We start from the raw sequence: 26,266 nt of genomic DNA, 5'->3' as shown, positions 1-26,266 counted from the left end.
TGGAAAAAAAAGTTATAATGTGAAAGCTAATAACTTGACGTAAGAGGGCAAAAAAAATGTTTTTCTAACTGTTATGCTTTTGGCACCTCTGAAACATAATGTAGGAATGCCTTGTTATGCCAGAAAATAACATGAAAAGGACTAATGAGACTTCTTGCAGGTGAGCATGTGCACAAGAATTAGAAATGTTGCTTTATGGTTGGATATGATTGACTTGTTGGGTTGCTTGTGCATTAACCTGCAGTGATACTCTTGTCATGTGGAGATGTTTCAGTATAACTATGATTGTCTTCATATCAAAGCAGATGACAGTTAACAGGCTTGGAAACATTTAGCCTTTAATATCCCACAATCTAATCGATACGGTCCTTGGATGACGACAAATCATCCCTGGAAATGTCGTGCAGTCATGTAGTTTTTGCAAAAAGTTGATTACATACATACGTACATACGTACATACATACATACATACATACATACATACATACATACATACATACATACATACATACATACATACATACATATTTGTTTGGTACTTTAGATAACATGCACATCATTCGACTGTGTTCTCGGTCCCATCTTATATTAATTCGACTGAGGCACTCAAGGGAAAATGAAGGATTCTTAATCTCAGTATGATTTGTGAACACTTAAGCAACAAGTCATCGTAAACAATTTTGGAACTCGGAGATTTCTATCTTGACCAAGGCAGTTGACAAACAAGAAGTACAATGTGTACATTTATCAGGCTAAAAAAGTTCTGTGTGACTTTAAACCACAACAACTACCAAAGAGGTCGGTAAACACTTGGCACTGTAATCCAAGGTGACCTCCTGCTTCTGGTGTAAAGTTATACTCCAGCAATCATTGAGATCTCTGATGATACTGATAACATTGTGAGTCTGTGAAGCAGGTTTGAGTGAGAAGTCGCTTGCAAATCAAAAACTGTATATTTATGAAAACGTCTCATTAGTCAAGGTTACCTGTGCCGCCCTCTGTAGGTCAAAGTGTTGAGTTAAGGTTTGAAACACACACACACACACACATCTGTCAGCAGGACTTTATTGTACTAATATCTGTCAGTGCTCCGGGATTGTTTTGTGCCCTCAACATCCACACTGTCCATCAACAGTTGCAGTAGTTGTTTAAGCTGTCCACTATTTTTCCACTCTTTTCCTGTTAAAGAAAACTGCAAACACTACCTGGTGACTCAGTTACTTTGTGAGCCCATTCGGGAAAAGAAAACAAGGGGATGGAAAATACGCTCTTAAACATGATAAATTATGGGTGAAATAAATCCTAGTTTGTTACATTTGTAACTTTTCACATGAGTCAGACCACAAATCCAAATAATTACTTCTGAAGCATAAAGTTGAACTCAATGATGGGTCAAAAAATGACTGATATACACTGTGTATGTTCATTGGCGAGACGTTTTTCACTCGGAAAGTTGTTGGCTATAGGTTCTGCTTGCAAGTTTACATTTGTGCATAAGTTGTATGGTTGCACAGAAAGAAATGGAAATGTAGCAATCCTCTTTTTGTAGTCTACATGGAGTCGCCATGGCGATATGGACAAAAAAGAAGCCCAGGCTGTTACGGTGCACGCATAACACATTTCAGCCCCTGGTATTTGTGATCTCGTTCTTTTGGTCATGACCTGAAGTTTACGACCATAGGTGAGGGTGGGAATGTGAGTTGTAAACAGAGAGCTTTGCCTCTCGGCTGTGCTCCCTCTCACCACATCACAACAGTCTGGTACACCAACCACATAACTGCTGCCGCTTGCCACAGCTTGTGTCCAATCTCCCAGTCCTTCCTCCTCTCGCTCATGAAAAAGACCTCAACATACCTAAACTCGTTCGCCTTGGATTAATGACTTGCCTTGTCGAACAGGAAGGGCTTCAGTATCCTACAGATTTGAAAATCTCTCATTAGTGCGGAGCACAGTAGTGCTATCTGTGTGGAATAAGATTAGCAGAACCCCCCCCCCCCCCCCCCCCTGCAGCCAGACCTGACAGTGTTGTTTTGATGGTAGCTGATGTGCACCAGCTGGGTTCATCCTGAGCAGGCTATGTGAAGGGTCCATTTGGGACAACCACCGGCAGAGTCTGGTGAGCGATACACAGGCTGTCGGAGGAGGTTGCGCACCACTGCGACAGAAAAGATGAAATAATAATCAAACTGGGAATCCTACGATATTAATTGACTTGATGAATTTAATGATAGTCACATTGATACATTGATATATTGTTTATTTACGTTGCATTATGGTATTTTAAAAATGTACTATCAACACATGTTTCTAACGTCCTACATTATTTTTGTCACTTTTACATAATAGCAGAGTGTTGTATTTTTACAAATCCCTAATTTACAGTGTAGTCAAATTATGTTTAAACAGCATGTACAGTTATTTGGTATTTAAATGATATGAACCATCTGATCCAGATCCATTTCGTTTCCACGTTCTCATTTTTGTGGAAAGCGAGCAACTCAAACTGCAGAATGAGTTTTATGATGACCTTTTGATCCTGAGGTCACAGTCATTTTGCTGGAAACAATGTGAGGAAACTCAGGATAGAAATATGCACATTTTTGATGAATCTTGGATTCTTTTAGATTAATCATATTAGACCATTGCATTAACGCACGCACGCACGCACGCACGCACGCACGCACGCGCGCGCGCGCGCGCGCACACACACACACACACACACACACACACACACACACACACACACACACACACACACACACACACACACACACACACACACACACACACACACACACACACACACACACACACAGTTGGATTTCCCTCTTCAACTAATCACTGACATATTTTTCCCTGTATCTCAGTTAAGCATTTGTTTAGAATGCAGCGTCAGATAACTCCAAGCATCTTGGCCAGATATTTTCTTTGGACCAAAACACGAGAAAACAGACAAAACCGATTACGGCACAAAGATTTTCTAGTTTCACTTCTCGACGATGATGTGGACTCTCAGTGTTCTGGGAGGAAAACCAGGCTGTTTGAATTTGAATAAAGTTAAAGACCCTGCGGTGCTGGAGCTCAGCAGAGGGAAAGGTGACTGAACTGTGCAGTGAGATCATCCTCCTGGTTGAGCCCTGGGGATGAGTGACGGACAATTCACTCACTGTGAATGACTCATTTCAGCAGAACTGAGTGGGAGATGGTGTGAGAGACTTTCTCTGTTTAACTGTACGAGCAAGTGAATCTGAATCCTAATCCCAAAAAGATATTGATGTCTTTGAAAGGAGTGTTTTCTGAGACCTTTCTTGAAGAATGTACCCAGAGCACTGCAGCCCTTGAAGCCAGAGAACCACAGTTTATGAAAAGCTGCAGACCCACGGAACCTGGTATGACTGTGCAAACCACAGTGGGTAATAATAAACAGGATGAAGTGCAGGATGAAAAATAGAAAGAAACTGAGAGTATCTGGCAGAATAAGGAGCTCCACTAATTTTTCACTTTGGGGAAAAGTTTGCCCTGCAATTAGGGTCAAACATGGCCAGAAACCTGAAATTCATGTTAGTGCCATTAGCGATGCATCTGAAGCGAGCCCTGACTCTGCACAGGAGATGACGGCAGATGAAAAGGAAACACACAATCAACAGGAAAGCATGAGAAGAGAATATTGTCATGAAAGAGTGTCATTTTCCACACCTTTGCACATCTAGAATAGGATTTGTCTGAGTTTGTTGGGACAATGGATCAAAGTGAACATCAAAAAGGGTGCAGGGAGGAATTCCGGGACGCCTGAGGTCAGATTGGGGGCCACCGAGTGTGTCGACAGGGAAACGTGTGAAAAGTGTGCTCGTATGAATGAGTCCCGATGACCCAATTTCACTCATTCATTCAGCCCAGCCAAGTTAGCCGCCAAATGTGCAGTCGCTCTCCCAAGAATGTCTCTGAAGAGAATGACACATTTTTGTTATTTATATAACGTGGTACTTACTAATTCATATTAAAAATTAATTTTGCTCATCTTTCACTCCTGCATTTCTAACACATTTCTATTAATTTCCAAGCAAAAAGACATATTGTCTGAACACTACATGCACATGACGTGTGTTTGTAGTCTGCGAGGCTGTCATCCTGGAAACCTTCTCAAGGGGAATCATTTATGATCTGCACTGGAAATCCGGCTCAGCTCTGCTTTGTACCTCCAGAACGCAGTAGTGCTATTTTGACAGGGCAACTTTACAGAGTGAGTAACTGAGGATGACAACAAGGATGACCACGTTTTGGCGAACTGAACAAAAAGATGATCCTGACGACCTCTTCTCTGGTCGTCGCCCCCAGGTCGGGGCCTGTGTCGACACCCCTCTGGTCCGGGTCTGGGCCACCGCCCACCTCGTCCGGGCTGCCGTGCTCGCCACCGCCAGCCTCGTCACCCACATGGTTGAAACTTTGAAAAACCAAAGGTTCGAACAAAGATGCAAAGCATGTGCGTATTGAGCTGTGGGGTGACTTTGTGGAACAGTCCGGAGACGGAAATAAAACAAAGTGCAAATATAAATCTGTTTTACGTAAAAAAGGTACAAAAAATACTTTTGAATAAGTATATAGAAGAGAAAGTATGTCTCTATAAATAGAATAGTCTCTAAATAGTGCCTCTCTGGTTGGGTCCCTGTAATCCAGTTCACTCTTGTTCCACCTTCATCACGACACAGCAGTGTCTATCCACATCCCAGCAGATCCACATCCAACTGGTTCCGAAAACAGCTCCACCTTTGAATCTCGTCCTCACAGTTCAGGTGATGACACTACATCTCTTCGATGAATATCGATCCTTGATTTATAACAATAGCTGCCACATCAATGCAACTAAACTGTTATATCTGATATTCACACAACGCTGGCACTGGGAACCATCACTGGTTCATATTAAACCACAGTCATGCTCTCAAGTCAAAACTTTCCAAAGGCCTCAAAAGGAGTCCATCCAGAAGCACAAAATAAGTCTGAATAATCACTCAGAAATGCAATAAACATCCGGTGTGGAAAATATGGCTATACAAGCCTAACGTACCCATGTCTAACCATTAGATATAAAAACAGATTGGCAGTACTAACAACAAACACATGAAATTGAATTCTTTGTTTTCCACACCCTCCCTTATGGACCTCATCAGTGACATAGACCAAAAAAAACCCAAAACAGAATGATTAAAAGAAGACGGAGAGAGAAACAAAGGCAAGGCAGGAAAGGGGCAAACAAAGAATAGAAATGTGTTTGCGGTGAATCGAAAAACAGTCATTTAGACTCAAATGGGGAAAAAGAAGGAGGATGTCAGGAAAATAAAACGGCTTCAAGAATTGTACCCTTGAAGCTCTTCGCTCATGAAATAAAGTTGCTGTTTTCTAGTTTTTGTTGATTAGTGCAAACATGAGAATCTTCCAGTGGGAGAAAATAATCACAAAAAGCCAAATTCTTATGTCTGATCTACGACCTTAGTGAGTCTTAACTGAGCCAAGAACTTTCAACTGTTGCTATGGTAATTACTGTTGTCTCATAGTGAAATATTGAGCTCACTCTTTTTGGCTTTTCAGGATACTTGTGCAGCATTGGGTTTTCTCTCTGGGGGCAACAAGATTGGGCTTATGGTAGAGCCGAGGCAAAAGCATGGTATTGTGATTTTAGCTAGACTGGAACAGCAGTGGTCTCGGAGGGAAAGCGCACACATCAGTCATCCTTATTAAAACAGACGTGGACAGGCAACAATGAAAACTCACCTCGTCTTCGCCAGAGCTGGTCAAGTGTTACGAGACTTTGAGGAAATATTTCCACTGAAATATGGGCATGTTCAAAGACCTGCTGCGTGATGCTCTTCATGTGAAATTAAAGACGTACAGGTCCAGTGATAAAGAAGCTAGAAAATGACTGTGAGGAGAAACAGCCTTTTCCGTGGATGTTTGAGTTTTTTGGGAAGATTTTACTTCATAAGGGTCAACCTTGTCTAAACAAACTCAATACTGGCCAGACAATTGTGAATCTCCTACTGACTTTAGTATATTGTTAGGGAGAAGCAAACATCAGCTTCAGACCAGAAAGGGAAGATAAAGAGTCCTTCGTGTCTCCTGTCTATGGTTTGGAGACTGATGCAGGAACAGTTAATAAGTGGAAAAAATGCTTGTGGACAGATACAACCTCCATAAACACCCGCAGCTGTGCCCTCAGCATACTTCCTAACTCACCAGTCGAGAAGCAAAACAACAGATTTGATCTGTGAGTTAATGTGTTCCAACAAATACTTAACTTTAACCCTCTATGGCATGGGTCTTTATTTCAGACGTTAAACAATCTTCAGGGCTCCTACTAATATATCAGTCACAAAAGGTCCCACTCCATATCACCCAAACCAGATTTAGGTTTGTTGCAAGAAGGGTAGATCAACAAGGTTTTCTTTCTTATTGAACTGATGAAATGCAAACAAGAGAAACATTACACAATTCTTTATTTCTAAACATAAAAAACCAACAAATAAAACCACGTGAAACTGTACTTTAGGTACTTGCATTTTGGTGTCCCTTTGCATCCTGGTTCTTGGCATTGCACTGCATTAGAAACTGGAATAGGTGTTGCAGGTCCTCTTCATCTCCTGTCTTCATCACACCCCGGCAACCGGAGGGATCAGACGACATCTCTTGTGCTTCTCCTGTCATGCAGTGAAGAAGAATGTTGTGAAGTTGTGCCTTCGAGATGTCACAGCAGTCCTAAATTAAACTTTCAGTTGAAAGTGATGGAAGCTTTCACGGCACAGGACTGAACAGTGAGAGCTGAAGCACAACTATACATATATCCAGGGGTGCACGTAACTTTTTCAAGGGATTACTCAGATGAATACCAGAAGACGTGATGTGGTACTCACCCCAAATGTTGTGTGGTTTTAATATGTGCAGTCTTCCTCACTGTCCTCCAATGTGTGATGCTGTGTTAACAAACGTGGATCGGTATTATTAATGTACAAAAACATGAATGAAAGTAACAGAAATCGAAGACATATTTTCAAAGAAAAGCGCTGGAAACACACCATGTCAACAGATAGACAGGTCCTCTCAAAGGGACCACCACTGTGCAGCCACAGTGCTGACATCTGTTTTGCAGCTTGCCTGTGCTCAGAGGTTTATGTTGAGAAAGCAGTGTGTGTATATCATCTTTGGCTCGGGTCCATGGGAGCTTGACAGTTGGCTGCAGGCAAGGTTGTCTGATGCACAGGTTTCATGGAGAGAAGACCCCCCCCCCCAAAAAAAAAACAAAAAATAAAACAAAACAACAACAACAAAAAAACAAAAGTTTGCTTTGTGCACCATTGTGTCTTTTACTTTTTCTTTGAGACATCAACTGATATAAATGCTTGCAAATGAGTTCTTTATGTGCTGATTTGCATCAGTGCAGCCCTGCAACAAGGTTCAGGACATAAAACATGCTTTGAAAAAAATGTCTGGAAGTTGTTGACTTTTCTTTTCCTCCTCTCACCATGTAAAGCCTGCTCCTCATTCCCTCCATTTTATATGCAGCGCCATATGGAAGACATTTGGTTCAGGTCTCCTGGAAAATGTTTCAAAATTTCATCTGCCACAATGTGTTGGTGTCTGTGTTCATTCCTTTAAGTGCAACACATCCTTACCAGACAAAAGCTTGAGAGGCAGAGGTCAACCTGAGGCCAGATTATTTTTAGTATATGTGGCTCTTGAATCTGAACCAACTTCTCTTTTTTTGATAACATTTGATTTATGAGCAGTGGATTGCACTAAACACAGTGTACGTGCCAGGAAGCATTTATCATTTTTGACTTGAATACATGGAAAGCAGGAAACATTACAACTGAATTACCACGCTATCCTACAGCTCTCTCAGTAGTGACGTTGTTTGGCTCTTTGGCAAGACACGCTTAGAGACACTTTTATTTCAGTTTAATCAGTGTCGCGGATCTGAACTTTGAATAATGTCGAGTGTAGCAGGAAACGCAGTAAAATAACCACAAGTTATTTAAATTGTTACATGAAACCTATTTCTGCAGATAATTGGAAAAGTCTGGAAAGCTCAGTGGGACAAAGGGCTGTAAACTCACCAACAGAAGTCTTTCATACGACGTTGTGTGTTTTTCCTCAAGACGTCAAATGATGTGTCAGAATGAGAGCTTGTAAATGTCCGCAGAAGACAACTGTGACTTGCGTGAGTCTGACTGTAGTAATGCCTTTAGAATTGTCTGGAAGTAAAGAACAATCATATTATTTCTTAAACCAGAGTCAAACTCTCTGGAACAGAGCCAGACTCCTTAAAGCTAAACAACACGGCACTTATCTATGAAACCAGATGATACTGATCAACTTGTCAAGCTATAACCATATTTTAAAGACATATAAGCCTGGAAGAGCTGTAATTTTCTGCCCCTGAACTCAGATAAAAGATAATTTATCATATTTGGCCCAAACCATCTGAGAGAGAAAATATCTAAGCAAAAAGTAACACTGGATGGTTTTACTTTCACCTCCAGTCCAACTGTGAGGAACCTGGGATTTATCCAGGACCATGACTTATCCTTCAACTCCCACATCAAACAAGTCTGCAGGACTTCATAATGTCTTTAAAATCAGGAACATGTTGGCTCAGATTGATTCTGAGAGAGTAATCTATGCATTTGTTACTTCCAGAGTAGACTATTGTTATTCCCTATCACAGTGTTTCTATCGCTGCTTAAAAAGAGTTCAATTGATCCAAAATGCTGCAGTGAGATAATTGAAAGGAACCAGCAGGTTTTCATTAGCGAGATCACATTACTTCAATATTGGTTTCATTGGCTTCCTGTTAAATCGAGAATTGAATTAAAAATCTTTTTGTTCGTTTATTTGTTTATTTTTTTTTTTACTTATAAAGCTGTTACCAGCCAGACTCCATACCTCAAATAGCTGCAAGTCCCATATAGACTCACACTTTGTTTTCAGACTGCTGGCTTGATGGAGGTTCCTACGTTTCCCAGTAGTGGAATGGCAGACAGATCTTTCAGCTTTCAGGCTCCTCTCATGTGGAAACAGCTCCCAGTTTCATTTAAGGAGGCCGACACAGTTTCTATTTTTAAAGTTATACTTAAAACGTTCCCATTTAATACAATTTACAGTTAGGGCTCAATTAAAGCCACCCTGGACCATTTTCTAGTTAAGCTGCTACGGATTGAGATGGCTGGAAACCCAACACAGAACTTCTCTTCTTTCTTAGTCTTCATACAGTGATTTTCACCATTACATGTCACTAACACTCTGTCTCTTTCAGCATGAAGGTCACAGACCTCTCTCTCTCTCCCTCTCTCTCTCTCTCTCTCTCTCTCGCTCGCTCTTTTAAAACAGACTTACAGTATTTGACCTGACGCACGTAAACTGCATTGGGACAGTAGTCCTTACAGAATACCTGGACAGATTGATTTAGAACAAGTCTAAACCAGATTCTCTAAACTCAAATTCTTTGAACATGATTTTTTAAAATAGAATTACATTCCTTAAAAAAGCATGGGGGTGGTGGCAGAGGGGATGCATTTAGTAAATGGATACGTTATAATTTCAATGTGCTGGTGACTCCCCAGCAGAAACTGTTATGGCGCCTAAACATTGCAACTGTCTGTGGTTGTCCATCCATCTTCTACACACGCTTCATCCAATTCAGAGCGGAAGGAGCCAGTCCAAGCTGATTATGGGTGAGGGAATGACAGAACCTGGAAAAGGTCGCCAGTGTATCAAAGTGCAAACATATACAATCACAAAAACCTTCTGGCAATTTAGAAATACTAGGGAGAACATGCAGACTTCACACTGAAATCGCTTGAAAGTGGGACTGGGATATTCTCATTGTGAGGCATGAGCAATAGCCCTTTATATAAAAATCTGACTGATGAAAAAAAAAAAAACCCAGTGTAAATGCACTTGTTATAAGAAAAACAATCCATGTGACAACTAAAGCTTTGTTAGAAGTTAATTTATTTAAAGCTACGGTAACAAGCGGCAGAACAAGCCAAATGTTTATTGTATGTTTACTTTTTATTTACTCAGAGAAAGCAAAGTAATCATGAAAGCTATTACATAAGTCAGGGAAATAGAAACTTTTTATTTCTGACACAGAAAAAGCCCATCCTGAACCATGCCAAGCACACTGGCTGGGACTTAATGGGTGCTCAGCACCCTATTTTAAAAGAACAAAAAATGTACTTAAATTCAGCATAAAACAAGGTGGAACATGTGTAATGTGCTCAAGTGAAACATTGTAAGTATGTGAAAAGTAAAGAAAATATCACAAAATTAGAAACAATGTGTCTGACACTTGCATACACAGAGAGTACTGTATATTCTCCAAAACAGTCATATTTCACCTTTCGGCCTTACAGATTGTGTCCTTGAGAATCCAAACGAAGTCAATGCCACATCTTGTGAAAGACAAAGTAGTCCTTCACACCTCTCTGTCCCTTTAACTACACGATTCAGACATCCTTTGAATCTGTATAAAAGTCTTTGATACAAATATAAACTGTTAAAAACAACCTTGGATTTCAAGCATGTTGTAATTAAGTTTGATTATTAACCAATGCATGTGTCCCGCACAAAAAAATAAAAACATCAGAGAAGATATTCAATTTTGACATTTTCTACTTCTCTTCCTTCAATGCATCTTCCAGCGGCAAAGATTCATCATACTAGGGTGTGTAAAATGTCTGTGCTGTCATTGATTTACTAAAAAACAAAGATAAAAGTTGCAGGTTAGGACAAACAACAGGATAAGGTATTGAAAAGAAGAGGCTCACCCCCTGAAGAATCTTCCCTAAGCCTCAACTAATCTGAATTGATGCTTCTGCGGAAGTTGTCATGTGACCCAGCATCTCTCTCACTGTTCAGGTCGATCTGCCTCTCATGCTTCATATGGAGAAGACAACAGTTTACACTGAACACCAAAGCTCTAGTTTTTTAGCTTCTTTTTGAGTGGTGGGTTCTTTCGGTCCTGTCTGGTGTCCTGATCGGGGTGAGTTTGGGGCGTCCTTGACTCATACAGCTGTTTGAGGCTGATTGTCTGTTGTTCCTTTGTATTTTCTCGTTGGGCCTGGCGAAGCTGCCGCTTCATGGTCTTCACTTTTTCCCTCAGGTGGTCATTGGCTTTCTCCAACGATCGAACCTTCAGGGACAGAGTCCTCACCCTCTCTTCCTCCTCAAACAGAGCCTTCTGCACCGTGGAGCACAACAGCTGAAACGACACGAGGGGAAGACCCAGTCGTTAATCCTTTGAGAGAGGATGCGAGAAAATGTCACAAAAAAATGAAATTAACACTACATGACAATGATTCCTCTTAAAATGAAACCTCTTCTTTAAATGCACACAAATGCCACAAGAACAATTTCATTCGAATTTCCGTTATTAATTTATTTTTTCTTTGATGCCAGCGGTGATAAACATTTGACAATAAATTACTGATATGTGGAATATGAAGAAAACTCCCTGAAGTTAAAGATTAATGTTTTATGTCTCTTTTTTCGATATTTGAGTATTTCCACAATAAGTACTAATGTCTGATAAAATAATGTGTTGCTGTTACAATTTTGTGTATTTGGACTTTTGAGGGGAAAAAATAGACATATGTGCAACTTGTGTTCAGTTTAATAGGCACGGTGGATATGATCACATATGATGTCAATGGGGCAAAATAGACTGTGTGTTAATGTTATCCTGAGGAATGTGAAGAATCAGGGATAAGTCCTGTGTGTAAGATCAAATGTACAACACTGCTGAAGTCTGAAACATCTCCAGTCAGTTTGGATTCACTAATTAAACTATGCATTTGGGTTGTAGGTGGAAGACAGAGTACTCAAAGAAAACGCACAAATGTACAGCGCCCACATGCAAACTCCACACAAACTTTTTGCTCGTTTTCAACCATGAAACCGTGTGCAACCACTTCATCGTCCTGCAGTGCCATTTTGTGTGAAATCATATTTGGGGAGTTCTCCCATGGCGGCTCATGCTAAATACTGCTGTCACAATCAATATATTTTTGTTACTTTTTTTGACGGAGCATCTGACAGATCTGCTGGTTTTGATATGTGAAGTGAATTTTCTTCGAATAAGTGGAACCAGATACCACTCCTGGCAAGCCCTGCAGACTGATAACCAGTGCCAACAGTTATTGAGTCTTGTAGCATGTTCCACTATTCATGTGTGACTGAGTCCGAATATAACTGTCCGGATGCTTGTGGACTGAAAAATGAGAGGAAACTCCTGAAAATGTAAAAATTACTAATCATGTGCTTTAGACATTTTTTTTTCTTCTCTGAACTGCTTTTGTTTGAGTTCGACATGATATATCAGCTCTTTATGTAACAGTCTATTTATATGAGCCAAAGAAAACACAACAGTCCAACCTCAGGTGGCCACTATGATCAGTCCGAGGTACGGGAAGACATTACACAACATGCTCTTTCTATTTCAGTAGGACACTGCTGTGAGGTGAAACCCTACATGCATGTGAACTGTGACAGACAATCTGACGGCCTGGACCTTTTCAAGGTGAAAATATGAGGTCCAGATGCCTCCGGCTGCACGCCTGTCTGCCTGAGTCTAGATTTCCTCTGCAGATCCTAATGCTTCCACATGGCCCAGCGTGAAACACCGATGTAAATTCTCTGCCATCAGATAGCAACCACAGAGGGTTTAGAGGAAATGTTAAAAATGTGTTGCCGGCTGCCAGCCCACATCACTGGTTAGTACATTACTTGTAATTTTAGCTGTGGATTTTTCCCAAGTGCTTGCGCTTTTGGCCCGGAGGGATTTCTGTAGAAGGATGAAACTTTGTAAAGCAAAGAAGGAAGTTTTGAAGCAGAAGGTGGGAAACAGGGCATCACTGGGTTGTGTAGTTGTGGGATGACCTTGAAGATCCAAACTTAAACTGTTAATACTATATAACAAGTTTGATGGACAAAATGATTGAAATGAATGAATTAACACTCTGTGTTGCTATGGCAATGTACCTGTAAACACACTGACATTCACTGTCAGTGACAAACAAATCATTACAGGGTTTTGAGGTAATGGCATGCATGGTGTGCAACAATGCTTAGATTAGGAGGTTTATGTGAAAGTGATGCCCACGGGGATGTAGGGACCACCAGCAAATGGTCTCTTCTTGCTTTCCTGCACTGCATTCTGCTGCTGTATCTCTTTCCCACGTTAATATCACCTTGTTCTGTTAGCCCATTGAAATTCCTCTTGAAATGTCCAAATCATTCAAAACACACTACCTGTAAAAACAACTCTCCCGGCCTCCTATCCACATTCATTCTCACACTTTGCATCATTTTAACGTTCTCTTGTGTAATGGGCATGACAAGAAAGTTCCCAAGAGAAACAACAATACTCTGAACAGATGCAGCTGAGACAGAGATGTTTTTTAGAGTGACAGAAACTTCACATACAAAGGATCTAACATTTTCCAATGCACGATTCTGTCTGACAGGCTTTCCTGGCATGGAGGAATGCCTCCATCTTCCAAAGCTCAGATGTCAGTTTGTGACCGATGCAGGTTGAGTACCCAGCAAGATTTCAACCGTATCATTTCTAGTCAGTCACACGCAGATCAACCCATGGTCAAACTCTGCACATGCAAAGTTGTGATATAAGATTTTATTTAAAGTTGTGATCTTCACGTCCCGTGCGCTCTGGTTAGTTTCACCTTCATTTCCACTCATCAGCACCTCGACATGACTGTTAGAAACATAAAACTGTGGGAAAAACCACAAATGATTAAATAATCGGATTTTTTCCCCCCTAGCATTTGGTGTGAAATCCTAAAATAACCCTAAGCCATTTGATTCACTTGAGTTGACATTGCAATCGATGACACGCATTACATGACCTAAAAAAACAAACAAAAAAGAAAAAAACACTTTTTCAGTACCAGTAGAAACACTGTGTTTCTATTTTGCGAAGAACCAATCTAAACAGAGAAGTGATGTCGGAAAGCCACCCTGGTATCTTTATTTCACTCCGTCATTATGATTGTAGGCCTGACTCAAAAGTTTGTTGTTAATGGAAACTCAAGAATCTGTTTTCATTCTCTTTACTTGCTTTAAAGCAAAGTCAGCAAATGATTGGAAACAGACAGCAGAGAGCTGACCTAAATCAGGGGGGATTATGCCAGCGGCTTAAATTCATTAGAGGAGATAAAGCAGTGGTGAGTGGCTGGAAACCATTTGTTGCAGGGAGGTTTATGAAATCAAGCAGCTCCAGATGCTTCACTGAAGTTTAGGTACAAATGAGCTTTGGCTAATCAAAGTTTGAAATTAGTAGCAGTATGAGTGTGAAGCAGGAATTAGGTTTATTGATTCAGGTCAGTTTTAAATAAATACGTTTGAGTTTATAATGTACTCTATCTACTTGTATTGTTTTAACTTGAACTGCTGACCATGTTAGTGATGTTTTAGATGGATTTTTCCCCGGCACACAGTGACTCCTTTGTCTTGCCAAACCTCAGAAAAGGTGCTTCTGGTTTGCCATGGATTATAAACACATGAACTTGCCAGATCCTTCACAATATTCACTTGTACACAACAGGCGACAGCTGTGAATCCTCTTTGAATGTCCCACAGAACTTCTTGCTGCAGTGTCTGATTGCACTTTTCTCTCTGAATTATATGTGAGGCCACCATGAACCTGAAACAGCTGCTTCAAAAAGGTACTGTGTGTGATATATGACTCTGAAAGGCCCAAACACGCTGTCACGTCTGTGCCAGCGGTTTTGAGTGTCCACGTACCCGGCTATCCTCCTGAGCTTCCCACTCTGGGGAGAAGCTGTGAACTTGAGTTCCAGGTGTGCAATTGGAAAACTGGAAGAAGCTTGCAAACATGCGGTGGTTCTCAGCAGTGTCAGGAAATATTGGGTCCTGGAAGTTTACTCCATGAGGGACAATGTTGTAGTTCTCATCCATCCTGCAAGGGAAGAAAGATGTAAAGCAGGCGATTAAGATAAGTGAAGACAGGCATTTGCACAAACACACAGTATTTATGCAGCTCAAAGTTAATTGTCATCAGGATTAAATTCAGATTGAAGCAAATATTTATACCTGTGTAACCCAAACCCATTGTCAGTGAGTCTTGAATGATTTAGTTTAAACAACACTGGATGAAAAATAGACCTATATACAGTCAGTGGTGAAAGTTAAAAAAAATTTTGGAATTGTAAACAGGCTTTGGTTCATTTTCATGTAAATTCAAGCACCATGTGGATTATTCAAACCAGCAAGTTACGAGCCAAGGGGATTCGCGTTATGTGTTTCATATCTTCAGGAACTCTTAGAGCTGCACATTTCCATACATCTGGATTCCATCTCGTTTCCCGCGAGCAACATCAAAAGGTTGGCTGTCCCTCCCTGTCACAGACTCTGTGTGTGTGTGTGTGTGTGTGTGTGTGTGTGTGTGTGTGTGTGTGTGTGTGTGTGTGTGTGTGTGTGTGTGTGTGTGTGTGTGTGTGTGTGTGTGTGTGTGTGTGTGTGTGTGTGTGTGTGTGTGTGCATGGGAGTGTGCTGAAAGCATGAGGACGCTGACGTTTGGTTTCAACAAACGATGTCAAAGGTCAGATATAATCGGACTGACCGGGAGGTCCCATGAATTGTGGGTCCAGAGGAGCTTGTCTGAGCTTGTAGTGAATAGAACTACTGAGAATTAGAAAGATGAAATGACAAAGTAAAGATACTTTGTGGTTGAAATGGAGGATTCGTGACTTGGTGCAGTTTCTTATCATCAACAATGATTTTAACATCAATGGATTCGGGAAGACAAACAAATAAAGATCTTTGTTCACCAACAGCGTTGGACATGTTACTAGAATTTTTTTTTTCCATTTAATACAGTTACCAGATAGTTCTTTAAAAATGAGTAATTTGCTCAACAAACTCTCAAACTCATTGTTATAGCATAGTTGTGTTGTTGTGACACATGAGCCGAGATAGCAGCGCTTACTGGGTCAGTCTGAGTCACTCATTGATTTTCTTGCAAGTCAGGTGGTGTCACAGACTATTATGGTTTGTTTGAGCTATTCAGTCATTATTATCGTTGGAATATCCAATTTTCAAAATTCATTAATTAGGACTATTATTATTGTCACTGGACGAGAGTACTAGTTTCATACATACTAATGTAGCATAGAATTGGAACTGGATCGGCAAAGCAAGGTAGACGTCATCAGCAAAGAGATGTATAATAATTGGATGGGGAATTATAGAATTAAAGATCTCTTTATTGAAAATAAATTGTAATAATCACTTCTTATACTTCTACTTTTAAGTTTTTCTTTATTGTGAATGATGTGTAGGTTTGCCAGCTGCACAAAACAGAATTTCAATCATTGAACTCAAACACGGCATCATCTTCAACATTGTACAACACTACAACTACACAACTGTACAAAACGGCTCATATGTTCGGATTGTGCATCAAAGCATTTATTTGAAGAACATTTAACGATATATTTCCTTTCTTTTGTGTTTTCGTGTTGCATTGTTTTTCTATCACAAAAGAAAACGTTAAAGAACTTGAGAGAGTGAAATGCAGGCTAATGTTTTTAAAGCAAACATATCTGAAGCAAAACACTCAATCTGTCTCATTCCAGGGTCCCGGGGGAGACCTTCAGTCGCATTTTTCTCGGGGCTCTTGAGACTCTGATTCGCCCCGTCCAGAGAGTTTACGCTCATGATTGATTGGAAAGGCTATTTTAGTCTAAGACTATGCTTTGGCAGCATTTGCTACAGGAAATGGACACTAGAGACTGTGAGAGAAATAAGTCAGTTCAACTCACTAATAAAACATCTGGGATTTAGTGACATGGAGTTGAAACATCAACAATCCTTCAAAACTCCAAACATAGCTCATGATAAGGATTGTCAAGTTAGTTCATTGTTCCCAGAGAACGACATGCAAAGACAATTTCTTCAGAGGAGGGGGGAAAAAAACAACAAGGATAATGTTTCCTTGGTGTTGCAGTTCCCAAAAAAACAATATTTGACTTGATGGGACTGGCTAAGAAATCATTTTTTTTAATACTGGTGTGCGAAAAGATAAAATCAGATGATAGATCATTTCACAAACAAACAAGTTCAAAGTGCAAAGCATCATGGGATTCATCCAAAAATGTCCTCATGTGACATTCTGGGTGCATAAAAACCCACACATCAATCTGACTTTCAGTCTTCATGCAAACAGAACAATCTGATCTCTCAATTGAAACATATTTAATCAAATTGGCAAAAGCATCGCCATGGAAACGCAGCTACTGACCCTTGAGGAATTGCAATTGTGATGGCAGCAAGGCAAGTTTCGTGCAAGGCGTCATTATTCATAGTTACAAAGACCACATAGAGGATTCAACAGCTGACGAAGCCAAAACTCTTTCAAAAAGCCAGTGTTAGCAGATGCCAGGTTTTGATGACTTTTTGTCGTTTCAATATATTCAAGTAACATTGATATCAGTTTTATTCAGGTTTTCTTACTCGAAAGAAAAACAACCCTGCATGGACCTCTCTTGTCACAAGGAAGCTGTTAACACTGCCAATCTCACAACAAAAGCATAAGAAAGTAGAAATACTCGGAAAACAAAACTCCTAATAGGTGCATTTTTCCAAATATCCATTTGAACTATGTGTTTCCCGTAAGCCTATATCCTTTAAGCTAAAGTCTACCTGCAATAGAAAACGTGGGTAAACATATTTGGGGGGTTCCCTTCCATTATGCCCTTAGTAAACACCGACAAAGAGCACTGTATTGGTTTACTGGGATCATTATTGCTTCTTAATTACCTTCAGGCTTGCATGCAAACTGAGCTGTGCAGTGACTGGCTTCAGATACTGGTCATCATACAAGGACAACATTCAGACTTTTTCAGCGTCACAATAGCAGACAGGAAAGTCACCCCTGGAACTTTGATTAACTTAAGACTGCAAACGTTTCACTGAAATCTTTATGTGTTCACCACACTCACATGTGAATGTGATTCTGCATATATATGATGCATAACATGTGCTCTAAAAAAAAAAATTACTATTGTTGTTGGCAGACTCTCGTGTGGAACAGATGAACATTAAACTTGAGGAATGTTTTTGCGGCGCCCCTCTATGAATATCTACCTCTTCTTCTGTTTAAGGGCAGAATGTTAGAGAAATATCGGTGCAGCCTGTCAGCACATCCATTCAAGTCAGAGAAAGACACACTGGTGTATTTCAACGGGACAGAAAGGTGGCCCGCTGAACGCTGGTGTGCTGATAACTCTCCGGAGTGAAAGTTCTTTGAAGGAAAGCTGTTGGGAAATGTCTGGCTCTGTAATTACACTGGCTGGAATTCAATAGACATTTCCTGAGGAACAGTGTCGTTTCTGTCCAACACCGACATTTCACAATTAACCTGCCACATCGCTTGTAGAAATTTCAGGGAAAACTTGCTGGTTGGACAAACACAATGTCGACCTGCAACCAGGCAGGCGTCACAAAGGGAGAGTCTGATGATCAAGACTCATCATATGCATTTGAGCTCAATCAAGCCTTTGATTGAACCTTTGACAGTCTTTACTTCATTTCTAAGGCAGGTATCAGGAGGTCTGCAAAGAGGAGAAAAGGAAGTCTGAACATGATTGTCAGACAGACTAAAAATCTACCTATACATTAAACAAGGACTTTGCTCAGATTGTTTGCTTTAGAAATGAAAGAAAAAAGAACATATGGCGACTCGGAGTCCATCCAGCTCTGGCCTAATGTAACTCCAACATATTACATGGAAGGAGAGAAACAGCACAGAACTATTGTTAAAGTGGTCATCTAATGGAGTCATAACCTGTTAAAATCAACGAGTATATGTCCTGTCTTTGTGGCTGTACATTAGGTTGCATCTTTTGAATAGATGATGTTGAGAAATCAGTAAAACTAAAAAATTTTTTTTTAAAAACTCTCTCCAGTCTGGTTCCATCATATCTACAGACCTGTCAACACCACATTACCCCAGATAAAAACTTTGCTCTCAGTGTGCTGACCACTGAAAGTTCCTACAGTTTCTAATTACAAGGTGTGCTTTCAGCGATCAGACTCTTTTTGTTGTGGAAACAGCTCCTGGTTTCACTTTGGGCACAGTCTCCCCTTTTAAAATCAGGATACATTTCCCCACTTGATAAATCTTATTATAGTTAGGGTTCGCACAGGTCATGTGAGCACCGAGCTCATCTCATCTCAATGCATATAAACTTTATGTGCTTCTCTTATAGTCTGGGTTCTTCTCTGAACTTTCCTGCAGGATCTCTTACTGTGGAGCTGATAGTTTGTGATTGTGCCTCCGGCCCTGCAGGCCTGCACTGCGCACTTGCTTGCAGTCCGCTGTCAAAGTACAATTATTGTTTATTTGTTGTTCTATATCTTTATCATCCTACCATTCACTGACTGCAAGAAGGAAACCAACACCTCTGAGTCTGCTTCTGGTCAAAGAAGGCTGTGGAAATGTAAATTTTCTACACATTGTAGTAAGTGCCATGAGACGGCTATGTTGTAAATAATTCTTCATAAATAAAACTGAAGTGAATTACTTTTATTTTCAAGTAGTTGTTATTTTTTAAAGTCAATCCGCAATATGGCTGAATAGATAAGACGTGTATAACAAATTTACTGGAAGAGAATTGAAGCCCTGTCTGTCTGAAGATGAAAGTTTCCAGGAGTCCCTTTACGCAAAACCAAACTGATCTCACACAACTAATCATGTTGATGCGACTAACACAAATGTGTCATCATAGCAACTAAGTTTATTTGTGCTTCACCTGAGAAAGAAGTAGTAGTTGTTGTTTTTGATGACGCTGTAGGAGAAGCAGGAGAAGTAGCCCAGGCCGGTGACATTAAACCTGGAGCCGGCGGGGACCTCCAGCATGCTGCCCCACGCCTGGTCGCACAGCAGCTCGATCTCTGCGGAGAAGAGCAGGTCGGTGTCGTGCTGCCACGGCAGGTAGTTGTACACACTGTACGACTCCTTGTGCAGGGCCAGCACCTTGGCAAAGACGATGATCTCCGCCAGCTCGGCTCGGCACGCTTCTGTCTGAGGTCTCCAGTCGTGGGGGAGCTGACACCCCAAGCTCCCGTCAGGACCGGCCGCAGCCAGGAGAAGCGCAAAAAGAATCCACATGGTGCGTAAAAGAAAAGGGGACGTGTGCGTATCCGTGAGGCGCACCGGAGCGCACAGCGCTGGTGATGATGAATGAAATCCCGACAGAAAGAAAAGAAAAAAAAAGAAGAAGAAGAAGCTGCAGAGCTTTTACCAGTCGCACATAATTCCACTCGTGGAGACTTAACACTCATCCAAGTCCACAACAAATCAGCTCACTACGATGAGTTTTAACCAGCCTCACTTTCTTCAGGAGGATCAGCCCAGTCACAGCATCCTCTGCAAAAAAAAAAAAACGCTCTCACCTTTGTGATGACAACTGGAGGAGCGGTTAAAAAGACCTCAGGCAAAGCCTGTTTGTCAATTTTACAAAAAAACAAAAAAACAAAAAAGATTCTTGAAAAACAACGACTCGAACCTCTTCCAACAAACCCCGTGAAATTACGCAAGGTTTGATAGAACAAACCCGTCGTAACTGCAAACATAAAATACTTGAAGTGAGAATTAAACTTCAGGACAGACAAGTGGCGCCATCTGACGACTGTCAGCGGAGCTGCATAAAGATGTCCCACCACTCGGCCAAATCTGATATACTATAGAAATTACAGTATTTCACGTCAGATCTATTCTGATAAAAGAGTGATTTTGGGCTCCATTAGGACCAATGAAAAAAAGCCTCACGCCTCTCCAGTCGGGAAAAGTATGTCGTGAATATTCCAACAAATATAAAATATCCTAACATGAAACTTCAAAGTTCAAGGTTCATGGTGTTTTATTTGTCATTTCAACAGTAAAAGCCAGGTTTCACAATGTAATGACATTCTTACTTTGCCGTCTACCCTGGTGCCGACATGCATAAATAAATAAGTATACACACAAGAAAACAGAATAAAAATTAAATAAAATCTAAAATAAAATAAAATAACAGCGCAGTGCAAAATATTGGTTTGAGTTATTCAATGTAAACATGTTCAGAAGCTGCTCAGAAGTCTGATGGCAACGGGGAAGAAAGAGTTTTTGAGTCCATTTGCTTTGCATTTCAAGCTTCTGTACCTCCGGCCTGAGGGCAGAAGCTTGAACAGTCTGTGTCGTGGATGGGTGGGGTCTTTTAATACGGAGGCAGCTCTACTGTGTGGACCCTGCACTGGTAGATGCCATGCAGAGAGGGCAGTGGTGTTCTGGTGATCCTCTTGAAACTTGACTTGTGTACAATGATTCGAGATAAAGACCTCAATATCCTGAATTGTATGGGCCAGCCAAGTCCTAGCCAATTCCAAACCAAATCCTAACCAAGTCCTAACACATCCGAACAAGTCCTAACCAAGTCCTAACCAAATCCTAACCAAGTCCTAACACATCCGAACAAGTCCGAACAAAGTCCTAACATATCCGAACGCCATGACATCAAAACTCCGCCTTCGTGAGATGTGCGCTGCAGAACATTCGAGGAGAAGAAGAGGAAAAGTGAAGAAAACTAAAAGGTATGCCCAGTGAGTTAATTAGTGTTATTTTCCCTAAGTCTAATTCAATTTCGTGTTGTCATACTACTGTCATAGTCTCTCCTAATATCATAACTGCTTCATAATTCATAATTGTGCTATTATGAATCCTGAGAATAATCGGAAGCGGTAATTCACTTTTAAATATAAATGTATAATAAATGTATATGGGGCAAAATCCCCGTCATAGGTTCTTGGTGGTGAACCGCACTGTGACATAACACTGAGGGTCTTTAAGTCATACACGGGCTAGTGGCGCAATGGATAACGCGTCTGACTACGGATCAGAAGATTCTAGGTTCGACTCCTGGCTAGCTCGGTCTTTTTAACTTTATGAAGTGAAAAATATGCTCAGTTGCCAAAGATGAATACACTCCAACAGAATTTCACTCTATATATCCGTCAAGTTTGACGGTGGAAAAATACACGAAAGTATCAGCAGCTCGTCAGAAAAAAATAACTTGACCGACTCTGAACATGTCTATATTTGTGTCACTTTGTAGTCCCAAACCGAGAAAAACGGGTGTTAACATGACAAAATGTCCTGATTTTCCTTGCATCTCTGAATTATTTACTTGTTGATTACAATAACTGTACGCATTTTTACTAACTTTAAGAAGCATCCGGAAAATAAAATCAAGTGGCTTTCAGAATAAAACTTCATACCGCGTTTTTTTTAAATCCAACGTCTCCAAACTCAAGTGGAGTGCTTAAGTTGGGTGAGATGTTACGAGTTTATATTCTTGTCGTGGGTGTGTTGAAGTAATGTAGCAGGAGACATTGAAGTTGCAGTCAGTAACGCGTTTGAATGTTTTACTCTGAAAGGATGGGCTGAGAGGTTAAGTTTTTCTTCCGGCCGTAGTTTCCGTGTTGTTAACCCTCGGCTGCGTGTCCACCTCCGGTATTGAACCAGATCCGCTAAGGTCTACAGGCCCGGTCCACACAGACTCCAGGGTTTAGAAAACCTCGGTCAGTTGCAGGGAGTGGTGCGGATCCAGCACCGCCAGCGGGTCCGTCGGTCAGGTTCGTGTCTCTTGTGTCGAAAGTTCCATCTGGAAAAGCTTGCTAGCTGGCCGAGTTATCGACGCTCGTCTTGTGTTCGTGCTGCTTAAAGTTTCCGTCGAACACGAAACAGGACGCTTAATGTGGAGAAAACAACCGTGTGAGCTGGTGTTTGACGTGTGTTCGCGCCCGAGTGAGATGGTGTGGTTGGAGTGATTCGCAGCGCGTACAAGGCGGTGTGGCTGGTTGTAGCGTTAGCTTTAGCTCATCCTTCAGTCTGTGTCGGTGGATCAACTACAAAATCTCATTGACTGACATTTTGAAGCACTTTTATTGTTGTGCGTAATTCCTTTTTCAATTTCACTCCCACTGAACTAGAATTCACACCAAATAATCGTATTTATCATCGCCTGTCTCTGTCTTCACAGATGTGACTTTGAGTAGTTTTACTTTTTCCTACAAGTTCATAAGCAGAAATGAAACTGAAGTTTCACTTGAGTCCATTGTTTCATTTGACTTTCCTCTCCTGGAGTTTAGGAGCCGAACTGTGACCAAACTCTTCAACCACAACATGTTCATATGAATTATACATGTGATCCACTGGAAGTAGCTGACTATGCCTCTATAGTAGTTTTGTTAAATCCACATGCCTATATTTAGTTTCTATACGCAAACCTGAAATACATTAATCAATAATAGACTTAAAGTATTGAGACAAATCTAATTGAAAGTCAACAAGCTCGTTTGCAGTTGGAATCAACAGATAATCAAGTAATGGTATAAATGAGGGGTAAGATAGAAAGCACTGTTATTTGGAGGAACAAATCTAAAAGCACAAAAATATATACAGTTTTGTATTTATTGCTGAACATATTGTAATAACAATACTCAACATGTTCCCCATGTCTCTTCATCTAATATCCCACAGCTCCATTCAGTATTGATTTCAATAACAGTGGATCAATTTATGGTATTTCTCCTGTCATCACTGCTAACAATGGTGGTTACAGTCGGAGAGGTAATTCTGAACTGTTTGTTCAAATCTATAATCAAAATCCCTGTTCGACTTGAGACATTTCAAACATTTATTAGCAAAAGAGGGTTTTCTTTCTTGTGTTGAGTTCATATGTGTGTCCCAGCACTCCTTTGTATTGTTTCATGCCACATTCGCATCATATGAAAGATACGTCGGGTTTCTTTGTCCAGGAAACGGTTGCTTCTGTTTTCGATTGGCTTCATCATCACTATTCGTCTACATTCTACATTTCTTATCAACACACCGGATGTGCAGTAATTGAAGACTTTCCTTCGGATTTTGATTCCAGGTTTTGAAGTGGCGCAGAGGTCACACTGGATGGGCGAGCTGGTATCGGTCGGGGCCTGCTGTTAACACCCTTCAGGCCCGTACATATAGCATCAGCCAGCAATGGCCAACTTCCGCAGCTACATCTGGGACCCCGTCCTCATCGTGTGTCAGATTGTGCTGATGCAATGCATCTACTACAGCTTCCTGGGCCTGTGGCTGGCGGGAGTGGACGGCCTCGTACAAAGCAGCCGGTCACTGGACCAGATCTTTAGTTATGAAGTAAGTCGGAAGGGATTTTTTTTTTTTTTAGGGTGGATCATCTTGTATGATTTATCACTCTTGACATGTTTTATTAAATCTTTGCTGTGCCTCGGCAGGTCCTTGGCTTTGCATCCCTGCAGGGCAGGCTCTCTATGATGGCGTTTATCTTGAACTCTCTGACCTGGTAAGAAATGTCTCCAGTCTCTTCCTTTCTTCTTCTAGTCAAGTTTTAAATAAAATATTTGGTGGGGTGTCAGGACTGGATTGATATTTCATGGCTTTTTCTGAGTTCTTCTGTCTCTTTAAAAAAAAAATATTTTTAGCTTTCATTAAAAAAAAAATAAGATCTACTTTATGCAAAGCATGCATGAAAAATCCTGTCAGCAGTGACTGCATAGCAGTATGGGGTTTAAAATGTGTTATGTACACAGGCTAAATACCTCTTATGGATTTTTTTTTTTTTTTGGGGCAAGAGATAAACTTTGACAGATTTATAACCACAGTCTCATCTGATAACACGTCGTCTCTCTCCCTCCGTCTCTCGCTCAGCGCTCTCGGCCTGTGGTTCTTCATCCGTCGAGGGAAACAGTGCCTGGACTTCACCATCACCGTGCACTTCTTCCACATGATCTGCTGCTGGATCTATAACTCCCATCCTCCCGCCGCTCTGTCCTGGTGGCTGGTCAATGTGGCCTGCGTGGCGCTGATGGCTGTGATCGGAGAGTACCTGTGCATGCGGACTGAGCTCAGGGCCATTCCCGTCAACAGTGGACCCAAATCTAACCTGTGAAGACTCTCGGGACTCCCTACAGACAGTGTGCGGAGGGTTGCGCCATCGAAGGAGCGGTTGAGGAAGACTTCCCACTTTGTACATGTTGGATTGACATAAATCTTCTCATCAAGTGACTGACAGAATGAACTGATCTATTTATTCTCAACTGCCCATTAAGTTGTTGGACAGTATTACCTGTAGCATATTGATATGCTTGTTTTAATGCTTTTGGAAGCAATTTACACTCGTCTTTAAACTTAGTGACCGTAGGTCTGGCTTTTTGTTGTAGTAATGACGTTTTCTGTTCAAATGAACGTGACCTGCTCAAGTAAAACGCGTTCCACTGACCGGGGTAGGTTTCCTTCGACACTTCTCAGCTTCTTCAAAATAATGTTAAGTTACAAGATTGGTGTCGAAGAGAGACGCAGTATTCGGTAAATTCACAGGAGAGATTTCTGCCTTACAATGCAACTCATTGTTGATCAGGATTTCAGATCGTTCCTGCTTTTACTTATCCGGGTACAGTTTGTACATTCAGTCTCAAACACTCATTATTGGCTTTTCTTGTCCGCTTGTAGAACATTTCACACATCTCGCGCTGCAGTGTGGTCGCATCTGGGACAGTTTGACATCCAGCAGGGATTCGACTTGAAAAGGCTGAGATGTGCAGCGTCGACCATTTCTACAACAATTTGAGCTTCTTATTTTCCCCTCGTGACGGTTTTTAACAGCTATGTCTGAATTGCCGCGGTTTGTTTTCTCGTTAGTAAAACATTGCAACCTCTACTTGTGCATCTTCCTTTTTCTCTGGTGACAAGTGCATGATGGTTCAGATGCTTTGGAGAGCTTCTTTTTTTTCACCCTGTGCTTCATAGGACACATCCAGTTGTTTATTTTACTTTCACAAACTGGAAACTGGGAAGTAACTAACATGTTAAGAAAAAATGTAACCCACAACTTGCAATGACTGGTTGCATGGCAACAACAGATTTTTTTCCAATAAATCTTTTGTTTGCTTTAAATTACTATAAAACTGCAATGGAAACAGGAAACCGTTGGGCTAATAGACAATATTTGATAAGATTCCCTTTTTTTTTCTTCATCAAAGCATGTCGTCATTACTTTACAGGAAGTATGTGAAGCTTTACAAAAAGTGCAATATTTTGGGGAGTTCTTGGAAAAGGGAGGTCATTTTAGTCACGCTTGAACATTAAATACACTGTAATAACACTATCATAAAA

At 40.9% G+C, this 26,266-nt stretch overlaps 2 protein-coding genes across 3 annotated transcripts; one reads left to right on the top strand and one right to left on the bottom strand.

Moving 5' to 3' along the window:
- Positions 1 to 10,112: 10,112 nt before the first annotated feature.
- Positions 10,113 to 20,368, bottom strand: ccdc3b (coiled-coil domain containing 3b). Its single transcript, XM_080494656.1, has 3 exons — positions 19,848 to 20,368; positions 14,818 to 14,992; positions 10,113 to 11,257 (listed from the first exon to the last, which is right to left on the bottom strand). The coding sequence occupies exons 1-3, from the start codon at positions 20,204 to 20,206 to the stop codon at positions 10,976 to 10,978; spliced, it is 816 nt and encodes a 271-aa protein (XP_080350782.1). The 5' UTR covers positions 20,207 to 20,368; the 3' UTR covers positions 10,113 to 10,975.
- A 2,205-nt stretch (positions 20,369 to 22,573) lies between these two features.
- Positions 22,574 to 25,957, top strand: sys1 (SYS1 golgi trafficking protein). 2 transcript variants are annotated; one of them, XM_080494609.1, is made up of 4 exons: positions 22,574 to 22,707; positions 24,012 to 24,271; positions 24,370 to 24,437; positions 24,803 to 25,957. In XM_080494609.1, the coding sequence occupies exons 2-4, from the start codon at positions 24,113 to 24,115 to the stop codon at positions 25,041 to 25,043; spliced, it is 468 nt and encodes a 155-aa protein (XP_080350735.1). In that variant the 5' UTR covers positions 22,574 to 22,707; positions 24,012 to 24,112; the 3' UTR covers positions 25,044 to 25,957. The 2 variants fall into 2 exon arrangements, with proteins under 2 accessions (XP_080350735.1, XP_080350736.1); XM_080494610.1 differs by having other exon boundaries at positions 22,681 to 22,702.
- Positions 25,958 to 26,266: the final 309 nt, after the last annotated feature.

This window comes from Blennius ocellaris, assembly GCF_963422515.1.
Source record: "Blennius ocellaris genome assembly, chromosome: 4".
NCBI lineage: Eukaryota > Metazoa > Chordata > Actinopteri > Blenniiformes > Blenniidae > Blennius > Blennius ocellaris.
The sequence above is the reverse complement of the archived record's forward strand: the minus strand, read 5'-3'. Positions and strand labels throughout refer to the sequence as shown.